General features: G+C 50.7%; 1 protein-coding gene across 1 annotated transcript in view; it reads right to left on the bottom strand.

Moving 5' to 3' along the window:
* DNAJC11 (DnaJ heat shock protein family (Hsp40) member C11) overlaps positions 1–16,517 on the bottom strand; it is a 67,891-nt gene that overhangs the window by 6,397 nt on the left and 44,977 nt on the right. The window contains exons 5-10 of the mRNA XM_046007822.1: positions 10,618–10,746; positions 9,591–9,713; positions 8,486–8,559; positions 5,558–5,747; positions 4,890–4,975; positions 4,459–4,575 (exon numbers count right to left, since the gene is read on the bottom strand). Coding sequence (XP_045863778.1) covers positions 4,459–4,575; positions 4,890–4,975; positions 5,558–5,747; positions 8,486–8,559; positions 9,591–9,713; positions 10,618–10,746 — 719 coding nt within the window. The remainder of the gene's footprint in view (positions 1–4,458; positions 4,576–4,889; positions 4,976–5,557; positions 5,748–8,485; positions 8,560–9,590; positions 9,714–10,617; positions 10,747–16,517) is intronic.

The following is a 16,517-nucleotide window of genomic DNA, read 5'->3' as shown; positions in this document are numbered from 1 at the left end:
GATAAAATATAAATTAATAAAATATAAAAGCAGAATAAAGAAAAAATAGAGGTATTTTCTTGGTAAAGAATACTAAGAGGTCATCACTGACAGACCTACACTGTAAGAAAAGCTGAGGGGGGGAAAAAAAAGCTGAAGGAAGTTCTTCAGGCCAAAGAAATGAGTATCAGAAGGAAAATCAGATTTTTAGGAAGGAATAAGGAACACTGGAAATGGTTTTAAAAAATGGGGCAAACATGACTCCCCCCCTTAATTTCTTTAACACAAACGTATGTACAAATATATTTATAAACTACTTAAAGCCAGAATCACAACACTCTTGTGGGGACTGTAATGTGTGTAATTACAATGCACATGGCACGTACCGCATAAAGAACAGAGGGAGGGGAGATGGCCCCAGAAATTTTCAAGGTTCTTGAATTTTACATGAAGTGATATGAATGAAGTCTAAGCAGATGATAAAAGGTTAATGACACGTAATCTCTAGAGCAACACCTAAGGGAAAAACCCCGCTGCGAAGAGGTATAGCCAAAAAGTCAATAGGTAAATCCAAATGAAATGTTAGAAATATTCATGAAGAGAAGACGGATGGTTAGAAGAACAAGAAACCAGAGGGGAAGAATAGAAGACAGATCATAACAGGCCTAGATCCAACCATACCAATGATCACATTAAATATTAATGGACTAACAAACGCTCCCACTAAAAAGCAAGAAACTGGATGGATGGATTTATGCTATGAGACACCCTGTGTATGTGGACGGGGACAGGTTAAACGTAAACAGAAAACGATAAACCACAGACACAGGAAGCACAAGATGCCGTACGGTGCCCGATAAAGCAGACTTCAAGTCAGAGAGCGCTGCCAGAGATGGACTTCGGAAAACCACAACTAGCAAAGGAAGAAACAGAATTCTACACTCTTAGCTGGACCTTTTAACACCACTTTCTCAGCAAATGACGGAAATCTGGTCCAAATCAATAAAGTCGCAGAACTTGTGGTTTCTGGTGAATGCTATCCGCCACCCTGACCTGCTGATATTTACAGAACCAAAGCCCAGCAAGTGTGGAATGCACGTTCCGTTCAAGTGCACACGACTGCCGGGTCACTTATGTGACGGGCTATAAAATAAAGAAGTCTCAAAATATTTAAAAAGACTGGAATTATACAGAATATGTTCCCTGGCCAAAATGAAATTAAACTGAAATCACTGATCAGATATACTGAAAAGCCCAAATATTTAGAAATTAAGCAATACATTTCCAAAAATGAAATTAGAAAACAATTTGAACTGAATGACAATGATACAGTAACATATCCAAATTTGTGGGCTGGAGTAACACTGGGTTTAAAGCCTTAAGTGCTTATAATATAAAAGAAGAAGGGTTTTAAATTAATAACCCAAGGCTGGGCTTTAAAAATCTAGAAAAGGCAGCAATGTGAAACCGAACTAGTAAAAAGAAGAAAAAAGATCAGAAATCAATGAAATAGAAAACAGCTAAATAACAGAAAATAACAAAGCCAAAGCTGGTTCTTTGAAAGGTTCAGTGCCCCATCCAGACTGGTTAAGGGGGAAAGAACACAAAAGACCAGCATGAGGAACGAAGGCAGAGGTCATCAACAGAGTGCTACCGACAGCAGTAAAAGGGTCAGGGCATATTATGAGCAACTTCATGTGAACAATCTGACAGTCGAAATGGGCAACTTCCTTGAAGAAACAAAATAACAAAACTGACACAAGATGAAACAGAAAATTGGAAAAGCCCCGTATTTATCAAAGAATCCATTATCAAAAATCCTCCTACAGGGGTACCTGGGGGGCTCAGTCAGTTAAGCCTCTGCCTTCGGCTCAGGTCATGATCCCAGGGTCCTGGGATCGAGCCCCGCATCGGGCTCCCTGCTCAGTGGGGAGTCTGCTTCTCCCTCTCCCTGTGCTTGTGGATGCTCTCTTTCTGCCAAATAAATAAAATCTTCAAACAAAACCAAAAAACCCTTCTATAGAGAAAATTCAGTCTCAACTGATTTCACTGGTGAATTCCATGAAACTTGAAGAATAAACCATTCTTGGGGCACCTGGGTGGCTCAGTTGGCTGGGCATCCAACTCTTGATTTTGGCGCAGGTCATGACCTCAGGGTCACGGATAGAGCCTGTGCTGGGCTCTGTGCGCTGGGCGGGGCGTCTGCTTGAGAGTCTCTCCTCCCCCTTTGCTCTTGACCCTGCCTGTGCATGCGCACTCTTTCTCAAAAAAGAACAAACCATTCGCACAAAATCTGTTCAGAAAAGAGGAAGAAGGAATGCTTCCTAACTCATTTTATCAAGCTGCCGTAACTCATCCCAAAATCTGACAAATACATAATAGAGAATATTACAATCTGCATCCCTTACAAACACAGATACAAAAAGCCTTAGTAAGATATTAATTAGCAAATGAAATCAAATGCTACATAAAAAGTATTATATGTCACAATCAAGGGGAGTTTTCCTCAGGAATATAAGGTTGGTTTAACATTCAAAAACCACTGTGATTCACCAAATAAGCAGAACGTAAGAAAAAAGTTAGCAAAGATCATGTGTTATTGCTGAACTCCGGGGCCTTCTGAAAAACTTGGGTTTATACAGCGAGGCAGTCTGGACAGTTCAGCCCGCTGACATGGGAACCTGAGTGGGAGTGAAGAAGCTTCTTCCCAGCAGGGAGAGTGGCATTCTTGGGATGAGAATTCAATTCAGATTACGTCCTGCAGAACTTCATATAAGAAGTATTTCACAACAGAATCGGAATCAGAAAGCCGTGTCTCGTTAGTTGTCCCAATTTGGGAACCAAAGGGATCAGAATGCAGACCATCTGTTGCTCTCTGTGTGTCCTTTACTAAGTCTCAGGCATCTTCAGATCACTGAGAGGAGAGAGGCCTGGTGCGGTTCTGGTCCTGGTGACCTGCTCTGGCTCTCATCTCCAAACCACAAAGAGGTGTGACCTGCTTCCTTCCGGTCTCTGTATCTCTTCCTTCCTCCTTCTGCTTCTCACTCTCTCAAGTGCCAGGCTGCGTTCTAGGCTCCAGAAGTGCAGTACAGAACACAGTGGACAGTTAAAGAGCTTCCGATGAGGGCCGGGGAGGTGAACGGATGATCAGAGGGAGACACACAGTGGAGGATAAACGGGGGAAATGGAAAGGATTTGCCTGGGCCAAACTGAAGGATACTGCTCTTGGGGGATGACGAGGGATGTTGCCGGCAGTCAGGTGACTTCTGAGCAGAGACCTGAGGATATCGAAGGAACCAGCCATGCTGGCTTCTGGGGACTGAGGAACAGCAGGCGCACAGTGTGGCCGCAGAGTGCGCTTGCTGTTGTCTGGGGCAGCGTGGAGGCCGGGCTGGCTGGAGTGGAGTGAGAAGGGGCAGGTGGGAGGGGACGGTCAGCGGGAAGTGAGGTTCTGACGGACTCCAGCTTTTGCCTGGGACTGAGAGTCACCGAGGGCTGAAGCAGAGAGAGACAGACACGGACTTATGTTCAGAGGCTCTGCCTGTGTGGAGAGCAGGATCACGAGGTGGCGAAGGAGAATGCTCGGGAGGCTACCAGTGCGGTCACTCAGAACCGGACAGTGGGAGCAGAGGGGCTGAGGGACGTCATGTGCAGGAGATGCTTTCTGACAGCTCAGATGGTTCTGAGGGGCATAAACTTCGGTGTATGGGAAAAAGAGTGACCAAGGCCAACTGCGAGGTTTTGCACAGACCGGCTGGGAGGCCGGGGCTCTCCTGACCAGCACAGGGAGGCTCTGGGGAGAGCAGGTTTGGAAGCATCAGAGTTGTGAGGGGCCGTCTGAGAGGCTGGTGGAGAGCCAGGCAGCAGTGTGTAAGAGGAAGCGGGACGCAGGGCTGAGGTCTGAGAGGCGAGTGTCGTCAGGGCAGGCAGGCGCTTCAAGCCAGCGGGCTGGGTGAGGCCACCTGGGGAGGGCGTCTACACGGACCAGGACCGGCCCCCACTGTGACGCCGCCAGACACAGCAACCGGCCAGCGACATAACAGGGACGGCGCGGAGAGGCCGGAAGGCAGGAAGGCGCGCCGCCGGAGCAGGGGAGCAGGGGAGGAGGGTCTGTGCGGATGGGAACGACTGTGAGGGGGCAGGGGTCGGGGGTCAACAGGCGCCGCGCACACCGGGGGCGGCCCTGGATGTGTCACGTGTGCCAGCGGCGGTGGCGAGGTGTGGGTGAGCGGGGCTGGCCCCGGGGCGCCGGGGAAGGGAGATGCAGTCGGCTGCTGGGTGGTCCCTGACTGCAGAGCCGCAGACCCTCGGCGAACACCGGGCTTCCGGGCCCGACACTGGCTTACGCGCTGAAGACAGAGGCAACCGCATCTTTAAGAGCACAACTACAAAGCCAAGTGTGTTTCATCCTTAACGCTCCCCGGGGGGGGCTACCAGCTGCCAGAGAACGCTCGGCCCGAGAGACCCCGTTCCACTTACTTGACTTTGAGAGAAACACCCTGAGGGACTCCGACGCTGACCGCTGCGCCGAGGACGCTGTGCCTGGAGATCTTGCGCTCGGCCCCGTACTCGACCACCGTCCCGAAGAAGCCTGCCCTGCAGGGAGCGCAAAGCCTGAGCACGCGGGGCCCCGCAGCTCTCCGTCTCAGCTGTCACCCAGAACACAGGCTGGGGCCCCCTTCCTGCCCTTGCCCCCCACCGCCCCAGCAATGGATCAGGACTGACACCCTCGGTGCCCGGGCAGAGCGAAGTCAGCCCAGCCGCAGTGCGGCCCTTCCGTCAGCCCGCGGCCTCCCGCAGGAGCGCTCGAGAAACATCACAGAAACGCGGGCATCTCTCGGCCACGGCCCCGCCCTCGGATCCCCCTCTGTCAGGTGCACAACCTGGAGAGCCCCCAGGCCGGGACTTACTTCAGCGACCCTTTCACGCGGGTCTGGTCATCGTCCTGGAATTTGTGCTGATAGCTGATCAGTGCAAAGGAGTGAGGGATCCCAAGCTGGGGAGACAGGGGGAGAAGGGAAGGCATAGCTAGTGGCCAAGGTACCGTGTCCCACCGGCTGCTGAGTGCCCATCGCGGGCAGGCCTCTCGGGCCGGGGCCTCACCCTGTGTGCGAACACTTACTAGGGGCCGGTATTTAACACCTGGGGGAGTTCACGCAAAAACCCACTTTCCTGGCTGCTCACAGAAACAGAACATTCTATGGTCAGGGGCCTGCGTTCTGACACGGCAGCCGGCGGTGGGTGCTGGGGAGCAGCTGCCTTTTGAGGTGGGGGGCCCTCACGCCCTGTGTCCCTGCCCACCACGGTGGCACCCGAGCACATGACTCCACTCTGCGGTCACTCAGCAGCCCAGGCTCTCTCCCACCCTGATTCTGAGGGCTCCGACCAGACGTGAAAGGGCCACTTGGCTTAGGGTAACAGGAACACAGTTTCCCTGGAAGCCTGAGGACAGTGTCTCAACAGCTCTGAGCTCTCGTGCATGGAAGAGCCCCCTGCGGGCCCCACGGCGCTGAGATCCGGGGAGGGTGGCTCGGGGGAAGGACGTCAGGGACCCACGAGGGAGCAGCTCTGTCCTCACCTGCAGGGCCACAGTGAAGTGGCTGGTCTTGGTGTCCCGGACGATGCTCGTGTTCATGGCTGACTGGATCCCCCACCGCCACTGCAGGTAGCCCACCGTGTTCTTGTCCAGGTTCCGGGCTAGGACGGTGGTGAGGCCGGGCCGGATGCCACGGGACGAAAACTGCAGAGCACAGTTTGTCGTCACAAAGCTGGGGGGACACACACACAGAAACGGTCCTGGATGACACCTGGTTCTCGGCTCCTCTTGGCCCCTTCCTCTCTGTCACGCTAAGACCCGGCTCACTCTGCCTTCCGTGAAGCCCCGAGCCCGGCGCCCCACAAGGAAAACAGGACACGGAGCCTCTTTCCGTGAGAGGGAGCGAGAGAGGGCCTTGCTGCCGTCTTCCTAGTGCCTCTCCCTGCTCATGTTCACGGCCCACCATCCCATTCCACCTTGAGCTACAACCAAAGAGGCACCCGGATGTCTGTTACCGAAAACCACTAGGTCCAACCCTACTGCAGGTCAGGACCACCTCGGGGTGGGGGGCAGGCTGCACACGGGCATCACGCGGCTGATCTAAGAAATGCTGATGCGGGCTCCCGGCCCCGGCGTTCCGATGTACGGGCTTGGAGTGTTCAAAGCCTGCCAGGTGATTCTAATGTGTGACAAAGCGGGAGGACCCCTGACCCAGAGACCACCCCAGACCAGTTCCATCAGAGCATCAGTAGATTCCTTCGGGACCGCCCGTGGCCCTGCACCTTGAAAGCTTGTACAGAGAACCGCTTGCCCGGAAAGGCATCTGAAGTTTCCAAGGCAGTCAGCCCCATCTTCTGGTTAAAAAGGGGTATTTCATGTCAACGATGAAGGAATTCACACCACTTTACCCAAAGCAGTAAAAAGTGAGCAAACAGCCGAATGTTCACCAGATCGCCAAAGTCTGATTTCTCTGTCTCTTTCCCAAGCTCGAGGGGTGCCGCTTCTGCCGTTAAGTAATGCCCAACGAGAGTGCCGATCGCACTGCTCTTGCAAACTTCAGCAGCTCCCCACGAACTAAGAACTGTGTCCCCCCCACCACGGAGCCCCCAGCCCAAATGTTCCCTCATTTCTCTCAAGTCACCCCGGGTGCCAGCTGCATTTTTCTGCTTCAGCCACGCTGGGGTCAGGGGAGGCAAGCTGGGAGGAGAGAGGCCAAAGTCACCCTAGAATTTCAAGACAGACGGTGGCATTTAAGAGAATCAAAATAGGACTGAGATCCTTGTTTAATTAAAGTAATACGACTTAGCCTTTTTATCCAGCATGTCCCAGAGAGAGACTGATTCGAGAGAGAGAGAGGGAGAGAGCGAGAGATCAGCCAGGCAGGCACTTCCTGGGAGACAGAACACTGTACAGGCTGTCTGCCTTTTCGGGGCTGGCGCTACACCCCACCCAACCTTGTGATCACTAGTCTGGACTTGCAAATGGCCTGGCCCTGGGATCAGGGCACCCCACAGTGCAGACACCATATGTCGACAAACTGGCACCCGTTTATACATCTGCATTCTCAAGTCTCATGAACTTTGGGCACGACAAGGACATTCAATTTCCAAACCTGTAAAGGCTGACGACCAGCAAGCCTTAGCCCCCGTCCCTGGGCACCACTCAGCACTTTGGGCTCAGCCAGAGTAAGACGGCCAACCGCTTTCCCTTGGTCAAGTGTCTCCTGAATGTGTCTGGGCTTAAGAATGACCTAGGAGCTTGATAAATACATACTCCTGGGCCTCCCAGAGCACCTGACTCAGCCGGTGCAGGGAGCGGCGTAGGACTCCGTGCACTCCAGCAGCACCAGGGGAGACAGACGGACACACACGAGCGCTTGGGCCAGCGCGTTAAGACAACATGTGTGTATATTCTTAGCCTAAAGTGGCTAAACGTGCAAATCCTTGCTGCCTCCCAGACACACTGACTCCCAAGTCCTGGAGCAGAGGCCTGCGAAGCCGTGTTCTCACCCATGCAGGCATGATCCCCCACAACGGGACCGAGAGTGCCTGTCGCTGCTGCTTTCAGCCTATGCGTACACAAGCTTGGTCTCCACCTGTCCCAAAGGCCGTACCTGTTCTCTCATGACCTTCCGTACCCTATGTCCCACCCACCTAGGAACGCGCCTTCTCTACTGGACTGGAGCAGGGACTGGTCTTGACCAGCGGGACAGGCAGGTGTGCAGATACACATCCAAGTGGAAGTGAAAAGCTTTCTTTCCAAACATATACTTCCTCCCAGGACTCCTTTACTTTCTCCCCCAGAGGAAAGAGAATTTTCTTTTACCTTCCGCCCAGTTCCTTTCGCTGCGCTCACAAGGTAACCCAACAGGGGAACTAAGGACACCTCTGGGGTTCTAGGAGGACAGCAGGTTACAGGTCCAGGAGTAGGACATTACTGCAACAGCAAAGACAAAGGGGACCGGGGGGGTGGGGGGGTGCGCCTTGACGCGCCAGCGTCTGCCCATCTCGCTGATGACCAGGCAGTCTCACCAGTGCCCCACTGTTTAATCCACACCCTTTCCAGAACTTGAAACACATTCTCGGGGACAAAGAAATGATCCACAAGTTCATCAGTATTTCAGGCCACTGGCCAGCTTCCCCGTGAAGGTGCTTTCTCTCCACTCTCCTGGCGCTCACAGCCCCAGGTGAATAGGCGGGAGCCTCATCCCCATAAAAGAGGAGCCTGCGGGCCACAGAGCAGAAGTCGGGCCCAGGGCAGACAGGCAGCAGATGAGCCCTCCCTGCGCCCACCAGTCCAGCGTCTGCACCACGGGAACCCTGCCTTGGCTCTCCGCCAGCGCCGCAGGTTTGCCCCTGATGACCTTGTAGGAGAGAAGAGGTAACTCCAGATGACCTTGACCAAAAAAATATACAGGTTCTAGTCTGCTAAATCCACAAAGACCATCAAAGAGGATTTCTCTGTATTTACCATCTTGGGGTGAGATTACGGAACAGCTTCAGACCAAATAAAGGTCCCTGCAGATCCCCGGCTCCAAATTCTAACTGTTCAAGAGAGAAAAAGAGAGAGTTAACGGTGTTTACTCTCACAGCAGCAACGCAGGTCTCGGGGAAGCACCTCTGGTTATAATTCCTTCTTTTAATTTAATGCCACTGGCCCTTGCCAGGACTCTGCAAGTAGGGGTTGGAAGACGTGGGGCTTGATCTCACGACTCTGAGATCAAGAACTGAGCTAAGACCAAGAGTCGGAAGCTTAACTGACTGAGCCACCAGGGTCCCTGGAAGATTCCCAAGACCTCATCCGGACCTTCACCAAATGGAGGGCTGTTTCCTCAGATACAAAGGAGGCAGGTTTCGGAAGGGCGCCCCTCCAAAGAAAACACTGCCGGCCTCCAGTGGTCTCCCTCGCTCAAGTCAGAAGGGGAGACTGCGTGCAGAGCCGCCTGCCACGGTTGGGAGCGGAGCCCCTCCCCGCATCGCTGCCTGCCTCGTGTTCTTGCTCTGCTTCATGGCCCGCAGCTCTCCAGGTGACGGGAGATGGTCCTCAGGGGTCTGGAGCTAACCCATCAGCAGTCCCACACTCAGCCCGGGAAGTCCAGCCAGTGCTGGCTGCCTCGCTTACTAGTCTGGGTGACTTTCAAGGCACCTCTTCAATGTCAATTTGACGCAGGTCCATTTGCTCATGCGAGACGGCCGCCCATCAGTGGCCGGGAGCACTGACACGGCACCTGCCTTCCGAACCGGGCAGGAAAAGGGAAGAACCTGCAGGTCTCTGTTGAAGGGGAACAGAGATGCGCAGTTTCTCACGGCTGTTGTTTCTGTGAGTCGGCGTCTCCAGGGCAATCTTGCCGCTCTGTCCAGCCTCTGGGCTGCCCAGCAGATGGGGGATTCCGGCTCCAGAAGGAGACGCGTTTTTTCTCTTGGGGACAGTCACCTGATGCAAGTTTGACATCTGGTGTCCTGTTGTACAATGACGTGGCCAACCTAGGTCTTTTTGAGGGTTGGCTTTTAGAGTGTAAATGTTCAGAAATCAGGCTTTGCAGTGGATAACAGACTCTACCCGTCGACATTCTTACCTCTCCCCATCCCTTTGCGGAAGTGACTCGTCTAAGCGCGAAGTTTATGGAACCCCCTCCGTTCCCATTCTGGGTTGAGAGGCTTCCAGAGAGGATGGCTGTGTCTGTAGCTGTCAAGGGTGCCTAGGAAATGATATTTGCTGGTAAGGAACGAGTCAAAGCACGAGGAAGCATGAGGACAGCGTCTAAGGAATACACTTCAAGTGCACGGCCAAGGGTGCGGATGACCACAGCTCCAGGGTCTAGGGACGCACGAGGACCTCAGCTGGTTCAGTTCTCTCCCACTTTGCTATCTGAACTGCATGTGGCCACCAAGATAATGTTTTTCAAAAGCTTTCTGGGCAAATTTCAAAATTTCCAGGGGAAAGACAGGGCTGAATGCTGGTTCTTAGCATCAGACGACACAGTGGCTTTGTCGTGTGCCTTCCCTCCCACAGTGGCATGTCTGGGACCCTACAGTCCTTGTTCACCACCAGCACCGGGGAAGGGACTGAATCCGTGGCCCTAGTAGCCAACCGTGGAAGGTCTGCCAGACAGGCAAGTTTCCCAGAGTTTGGACTTCATCCTTGAGAATAAACAGAGTTGAGGAGGTAGAGACCTACTGTGAGCCTCAGCAGACCCCCGGCCAGTGTGCAGAAAGATGACATTTTAGTGACCCTGGGTTCCACTGAATGCTGTATTTTCTGCACACAACAGAGTGTGCCTTAAAACGGAGACTGGTTCTTTGAATCACCCATGGAGGTCTGCTTTCTCACCCCAAATCTTCCTGACCTTGGTCTCTACGTCTCCCAGACCACTTGCACTTCTGCTGGGGGAGCCCAGCGACCTTGGAAGCTAAGTGCCCCCTGGCATCATATTGCTAACACATCAGCAAAGCAGTAACAAGGTTGTGCCTGGAACTACTTTTTTTTAAGTGGCTAATTGCATCCTTTCATAAATAAAGATGAGAAAAACCGCATCTGCTCGGCGCGCTGTGCCTCGTTAACCTGAGCCTCACTGCACTCAGCAGGGGGAGTCTGGGCTTTACCTCAATGGACTGGGATATGTGCATCTTGTTAATTTCAATCTGCGGAAAGCCACTTCCGGACACATCTTCGTACTCCTCCTCATAGCGATCAAAAAGGTCAGTGGCATCGATGCCAACACTGATGGTCCCCTGGGGCAGAAAAACAAGCAGTCAGCAGCAGGGGTGGTATTTGTGGGATGAAAGACCATCTACACTTGGCAGCCGGCAGCACACTGGGTGTGGGCGGGACTCCACCGCACAGCCCACAGGGCATCAATGTCACAGTTCACACCAAACAGCAGCAGAGCTTCACCGACCGCTGGGGTCAGGAAACCAGTCATGCTGGCAGGCAAATGAGAAGACAAGTATTTGGGGGGAAGAAAAAGACCCAGACAATATGAATTTTAGGGCCCAAGTAGATCCCCTCCAGATTTAACCTGTGAATGCAGAAACCACCTAGACACGAGCCACATGAATTAAACATTTTAATGTTTGATTCTAAACACCCTTACATTATAAAACTACCTTAAAACCCTTCTTTTTTTTTTTTTTAAAAGATTTTATTTATTTATTTATTTGACAGAGAGAGATCACGAGTAGGCAGAGAGGCAGGCAGAGAGAGAGAGGAGGAAGCAGGCTCCCACTGAGCAGAGAGCCCGATGCGGGGCTCGATCCCAGGACCCTGGGATCATGACCTGAGCCAAAGGCAGAGGCTTTAACCCACTGAGCCACCCAGGTGCCCCTAAAACCCTTCTTTTAAAAAATATTTTATTTATTTGAGAGAGCAAGAGAGAGCATGAGCAGGGAGACTGATGTGGGACTTGATCCCAGGACCCTGGGATCACGACCTGAGCCAAAGGCAGATGTCTAACTGACTGAGCCACCCAGGTGCCCTTAAAACTCTTTAAAACATAAAGTGACTTCAAAGATCAAGAAGCACAAGGTGTTGGGGTACCTGGGTGGCTCAGCTGGTTAAGTGTCTGCCTTTGGTTCAGGTCATGATCCCAGGGTCCTGGGACTGAGCCCTGTGTCAGGCTGCCTGTTCAGTGGGAAGCCTGCTTCTCCTTCTCCCTCTGCTTGCCACTCCCCCTGCTTGTGCTCTCTGTCAAATAAATAAATAAAATCTTAAAAAAAAAAAAAAAAAAGAAGTGCAAACAAAATCAATTATGAATGGAGATTGAAAAATTGTTTCACCTTCTAAAATTAATTTGAGAATTAAGCTATGAGAAATGGGACACCATATTCTCTCAAGAAATGTGAAGCTAAAACTTGCTGACTGATATAAAATGCTCCATCCTCAGAAAATCAATGTTTATTATTTTTTTTATCATCGTAAGATTTCTCAAACGGGCATATATCTTAATCCCACATATAAAAATCTGACCACACACACATTTTTTATTCGGTTCCCTGCAGCCCATTTTAAAAAACTGTACTGAGGCTGAATTTATAAATAATGACAGAAAGCGCACTGCCTGAGATGCCCATTTTGGTGAGTTCTGACAGACACGCAGACTCGCGAAACCAACCTCCACAATCACGACACAGAACATTTCTATCGCCCCAAACGCAGCGTGGGTGCATGTGTTTTTTCTGCCTGAGAAGGGGACACGTGAACAAAGACATGAGCGGGAAACTAGGGAGGAAGCCACGGGGCTGGGGCAGAGGGAGCACATGGCAGACAGGAAGGCTGTGGGTGGTGGGTGATGCGCGGACGTTACGGTGCGGGTGTGGGGCAGGGGGCTCTTCAGGAGATGACCAGTTGAACCCTGCTGTTTCGGTGGGATTAGCAATTAGTCTAGGTTTTCATTTTTAAACCGAGTATTAGCACCATCATCAAGAGCTGCCTTAAGCTAAGAAGCCAGACGGGTTTGGTGCTCAGGCCTGCCCTTGGTACCCTTAGTCTCCGGCATCGTCTCATCTAGTGGTGTGTCGGGGGCCACCGCCTCTCTCCACTCTCAGCCCGGCCCTGACATTTGCTGGTGTGGTGGCTGGCAGCCGGTCACCTTCTCCTAGTCTCCGCTGGTATGAGAAACAGGAGATGCCGTTGCCCGGCTGGTACAGCAGGCAGGTGGCCTGTGCCTTGGCCTGGGACCTATGTGAAGCTGTGGGCAGCCGTGCGCGCGGGAACCTGCAGGTGCGTATGAACAGGGTGGGAAAGAGAGATGGGCCAGTTCTGCCGCAGAAGGTAGCAGACAGCAGTCTGAATATCCCCGCCGCGGTGTTCTTCCTCTGCGGGAGGGTATCATCCAGAGGTGACATCCTGTGAAGGGCCACAGGAACTCTTTCAGGTGTGGGTCCGACGTCTCTGTCGCCACTCAACTCTGCTGTTGGAAGGGAAAGCAGCCCAACTACCCAGCAAGGGACTGACCTCGGCTGTCCGGTAAAACCGTTTATTCATCCTGAAATCTGAATTTCATATAATTTTCATGTCTCAAACAAACAGACAGACCAAAAAAACCCTCCAGCGTGGAGCCCAATGTGGGGCTTGAACTCATGACCCTGAGATCAAGACCTGAGCTGAAATCCAGAGTCGGATGCTTAACCCACTGAGCTACCCAGCCACACCCTTTTGATTTTTTTCAACTGTTAAAAAAAAAAAAGTAAAAACATTCTTAGCTTGTAAGTCACATAAAAACTGGCAATGGGCCAAATGCGCAACTCCTGATGTAAATCTGTAGGACATTTGTGTTTTTGGGTAATATTTTCTTTTCTGATAAATTCTTCAGGCAGTAATAAAATTAAACAGTGTATGTCTAACAACAACGAAATAAGCACTCAATTTCCATTTTCTCAGAGAGCTGAATTTGTAACTCATAGGAAACGTTTTTCAATATCGATCATCCATCCATAGCGCTAATTCAGACCATACGTAAATCAGGTCTTACACCTGCTAAACAAAGTCCAGGGCCTTGGTCAGTAGTCCGCCGCTCTTCGTTAAAGACCACACCCGAAAGCGAGCCGTAGCGGCAGGGACTTTCCAGGTAACTGTGGATCAGACAGTAGTTCCGCTCTGTTAATTTCACTCATTTGTCCATTCTAAGGTTTGTACTGCACAGAGGAAAGATAAGGCAATAGCTATTTATGTGTTTGTTCTATTAGCAAGAGAACCTCACAGCTGCTAATGATGCCAATTTTATGTCCTTGTTACCCGATGCTTCAAACAGAAAATCAGCGAATCTTAATAATGGTTTGATTTAAATTATAAACATGCAATAGCGGGCACCTGGGTGGCTCAGTGGGTTAAGCCTCCGTCTTCGGTTCAGGTCATGATCCCAGATTGAGCCCCGCATCAGGCTCTCTCCTCAGGGAGCCTGCTTCCCCCCCGCCCCCACTCTCTGCCTGCCTCTCTGCCTACTTGTGATCTCTCTGTCAAATAAATAAAATCTTTAAGCAAACAAACAAACAAAAAACCAAAAAAACCCCACACAATCCTGTGGTTTATAAGAAATGTATGTCTGGTCATTCAGGTGACCAAATATGTATTTATTTGTATTTGGTCTTCTTCTGTAGGGATCCTGGCTCACAGCTCCTAAGACCCCAGACATTTCTGCTGATAAGGGTGACAAATGCGTCTTCTGTTACGTTAACGAAGGTGGCTTTTCGTCTCCCTCCAAGGGCGGGGGGGCTGGTTGCTAGGACCAACCAAGTGACTGGAGGGCTGGAACCTTCAAGTTCTACCCCCAGCCTCCAGGGAGGGGAGAGGAATCAGAGGCTGAAACCAGTCAGTCTGACTATGCAATGAAGCCTCCGTGAAAATCCAAAAGGACTGGGTTCTGCGAGCTTCAGGGTTGGTGGGGACGGTGCAGGGAGAGTAGGGTGTCTGAGAGGGCGTGTAAATCCTGTGCCTTTTCCCAGACTTTGCTCTGCATATTCCCACCGGCTGCTGACTCGTGCCTCTCTAGTGAATTAAAGGAATCTGAGAAGGAGGGTCTTGGCACCTACAGCCCTGGGTCAGAAGCCCTGGGCTTGTGATGGGCATCAGAAGTGGGGGGCGGCAGCGGCGTTGCAGGACTGAACCCTCCACCTGCGGAATCTGATGCCGTCGCCAAGCAGACAGCATCAGAGCTGAACGGACTTTTTTTTTTTTTTTAAAGCAGGCTCCACACCCCATATGTGGGCTCGAAGTCTTGACCCTGAGATCAAGGCCTCAGCTGACTGAGCCACCCAGGCGCCCCAGGACCGGAGTTGGATTCTTGCTGGTTGCAGCTGCCCCCATCCTCCATGCTGGAACTGGGTGGAAACCCTAGAAGAAAGTGTTACTGTAAAGTCAAAAAGTCCTAGCGTGAATGTAAGCTTCTGTTTTTGTGGTGATACTCAAAGGCCAATTCTGGTAAAGTATAGCGTTATGGTGAAAGTGTCTTATTAAAGCAAGAAACCTACGGAGAAGCAGCTTTAGCATTAGTTATGTGCACATGGATGCGCGACTGTGTCCAAACCAGCTGCGATAATCCACCTGGGAAAATTACGCTCAAGCTGTCAAAATGTGCAAATATTTTTGTGTCTTCAGAGTAGCGATAATTTTCTGTGAAGCGGATTCCTTTTTTTTTTTTTAAAGTAGGCTACATACTGGGCATAGAGCCCAGTGTGGGGTTTGAACTCATGACCCTGAGATCAAGACCTGAGCTGAGATCAAGAGTCGGACGCTTCACCCACTGAGCCACCCAGACACCCCAAAGCTGATTCTGAAAACAAAAAAATTTGCAGCATGTCTGTGTATTACAAATTGAATATTAGGAACGTTTGAGCCTTTAAAGAACTCCTTTTTAAAATGGCACAAAAAACCCCGTAGCTTTTAAAATATTTAAGAAATGGCAATCACTAAAAATAAAGCGTGTCACTCTGAAATTGAGCTCTTGAGGAAGGACAAACTGAACAAACAAAAGAAGAGCTCCAACAGTTTATTTCGAAATTCCCTAAGAGCATTTTGGAGTATCTTGATTTTTGGTAAGAATTTTTTTTGGTGGAACTGTCATCTTTAGTTAAATGTAGGGTCCATCTTGGAATGGAATGAAACTGAAAAGGCCTGCCTGCGGTTTTGTGGCTGGGCTGGAAATCTGAGGAAGCATGTAAAAGATCATAAAGAAAGACAATTTACTGAAAAAAAGTGTCAAAAATATTCTAAATGGAGGCTAGAAGATAATACCCTATGAAAATACTTGGGCCAAAGTATACGTTCCGCAAAGTCAAAATTTATAATTGAGAAAATACTCTCAATTAAGAATACTATGGTGGGGCGCCTGGGTGGCTCAGTGGGTTAAGCCTCTGCCTTTGGCTCAGGTCATGATCTCAGGGTCCTGGGATCGAGGCCCACATTGGGTTCTCTGCTCAGTGGGGAGCCTGCTTCCCTCTCTCTCTCTGCCTGCCTCACTGCCTAGTTGTGATCTCTTTCTGTCAAAGAAATAAATAAAATCTTAAAAAAAAAAAAGAATACTATGGTGAAGGCAGACAGAGGGTCATGGGGAAGGGAGGGAAAATGAAACAAGACGAAACCAGAGAGGGAGACAAACCTTAGTAAGAGACTCTTCGTCTCTGAGGATTAAAAAGCGAGCTTGCTGGAGGGGAGGGGAACGGGAAGGATGGGGTGGCTGGGTGGTGGACATTGGGGAAGGTATGTGCTATGGTGAGAAAAATGAATAAGTTAAAAAAGAAAGAATACTATGGTATACGGAGAAGAACCAAATATGCTAAAGATTTCAAATTTACTAGGGCCGCCTGGGTGGCTCAGTCTGTTAAGCAGCTGCCTTCAGCTCTGGTCATGATCCTAGGGTCGGGGATTGAGCCTTGCATCGGGCTCCCTGCTCAGTGGGGAGTCTGCTTCTCCCTTTCCTGCTTCCCCTGCTTGTGTTCCCTCTTTCGCCGTCTCTCTCTCTGTCAAATAAATAAATAAAATCTTAAAAACAAAAAAAAGATTTCAAATT

This window comes from Meles meles, chromosome 1, assembly GCF_922984935.1.
Source record: "Meles meles chromosome 1, mMelMel3.1 paternal haplotype, whole genome shotgun sequence".
Lineage (NCBI taxonomy): Eukaryota > Metazoa > Chordata > Mammalia > Carnivora > Mustelidae > Meles > Meles meles.
Note: the sequence above shows the minus strand (reverse complement) of the source record. Positions and strands in the feature narration are given on the sequence as shown.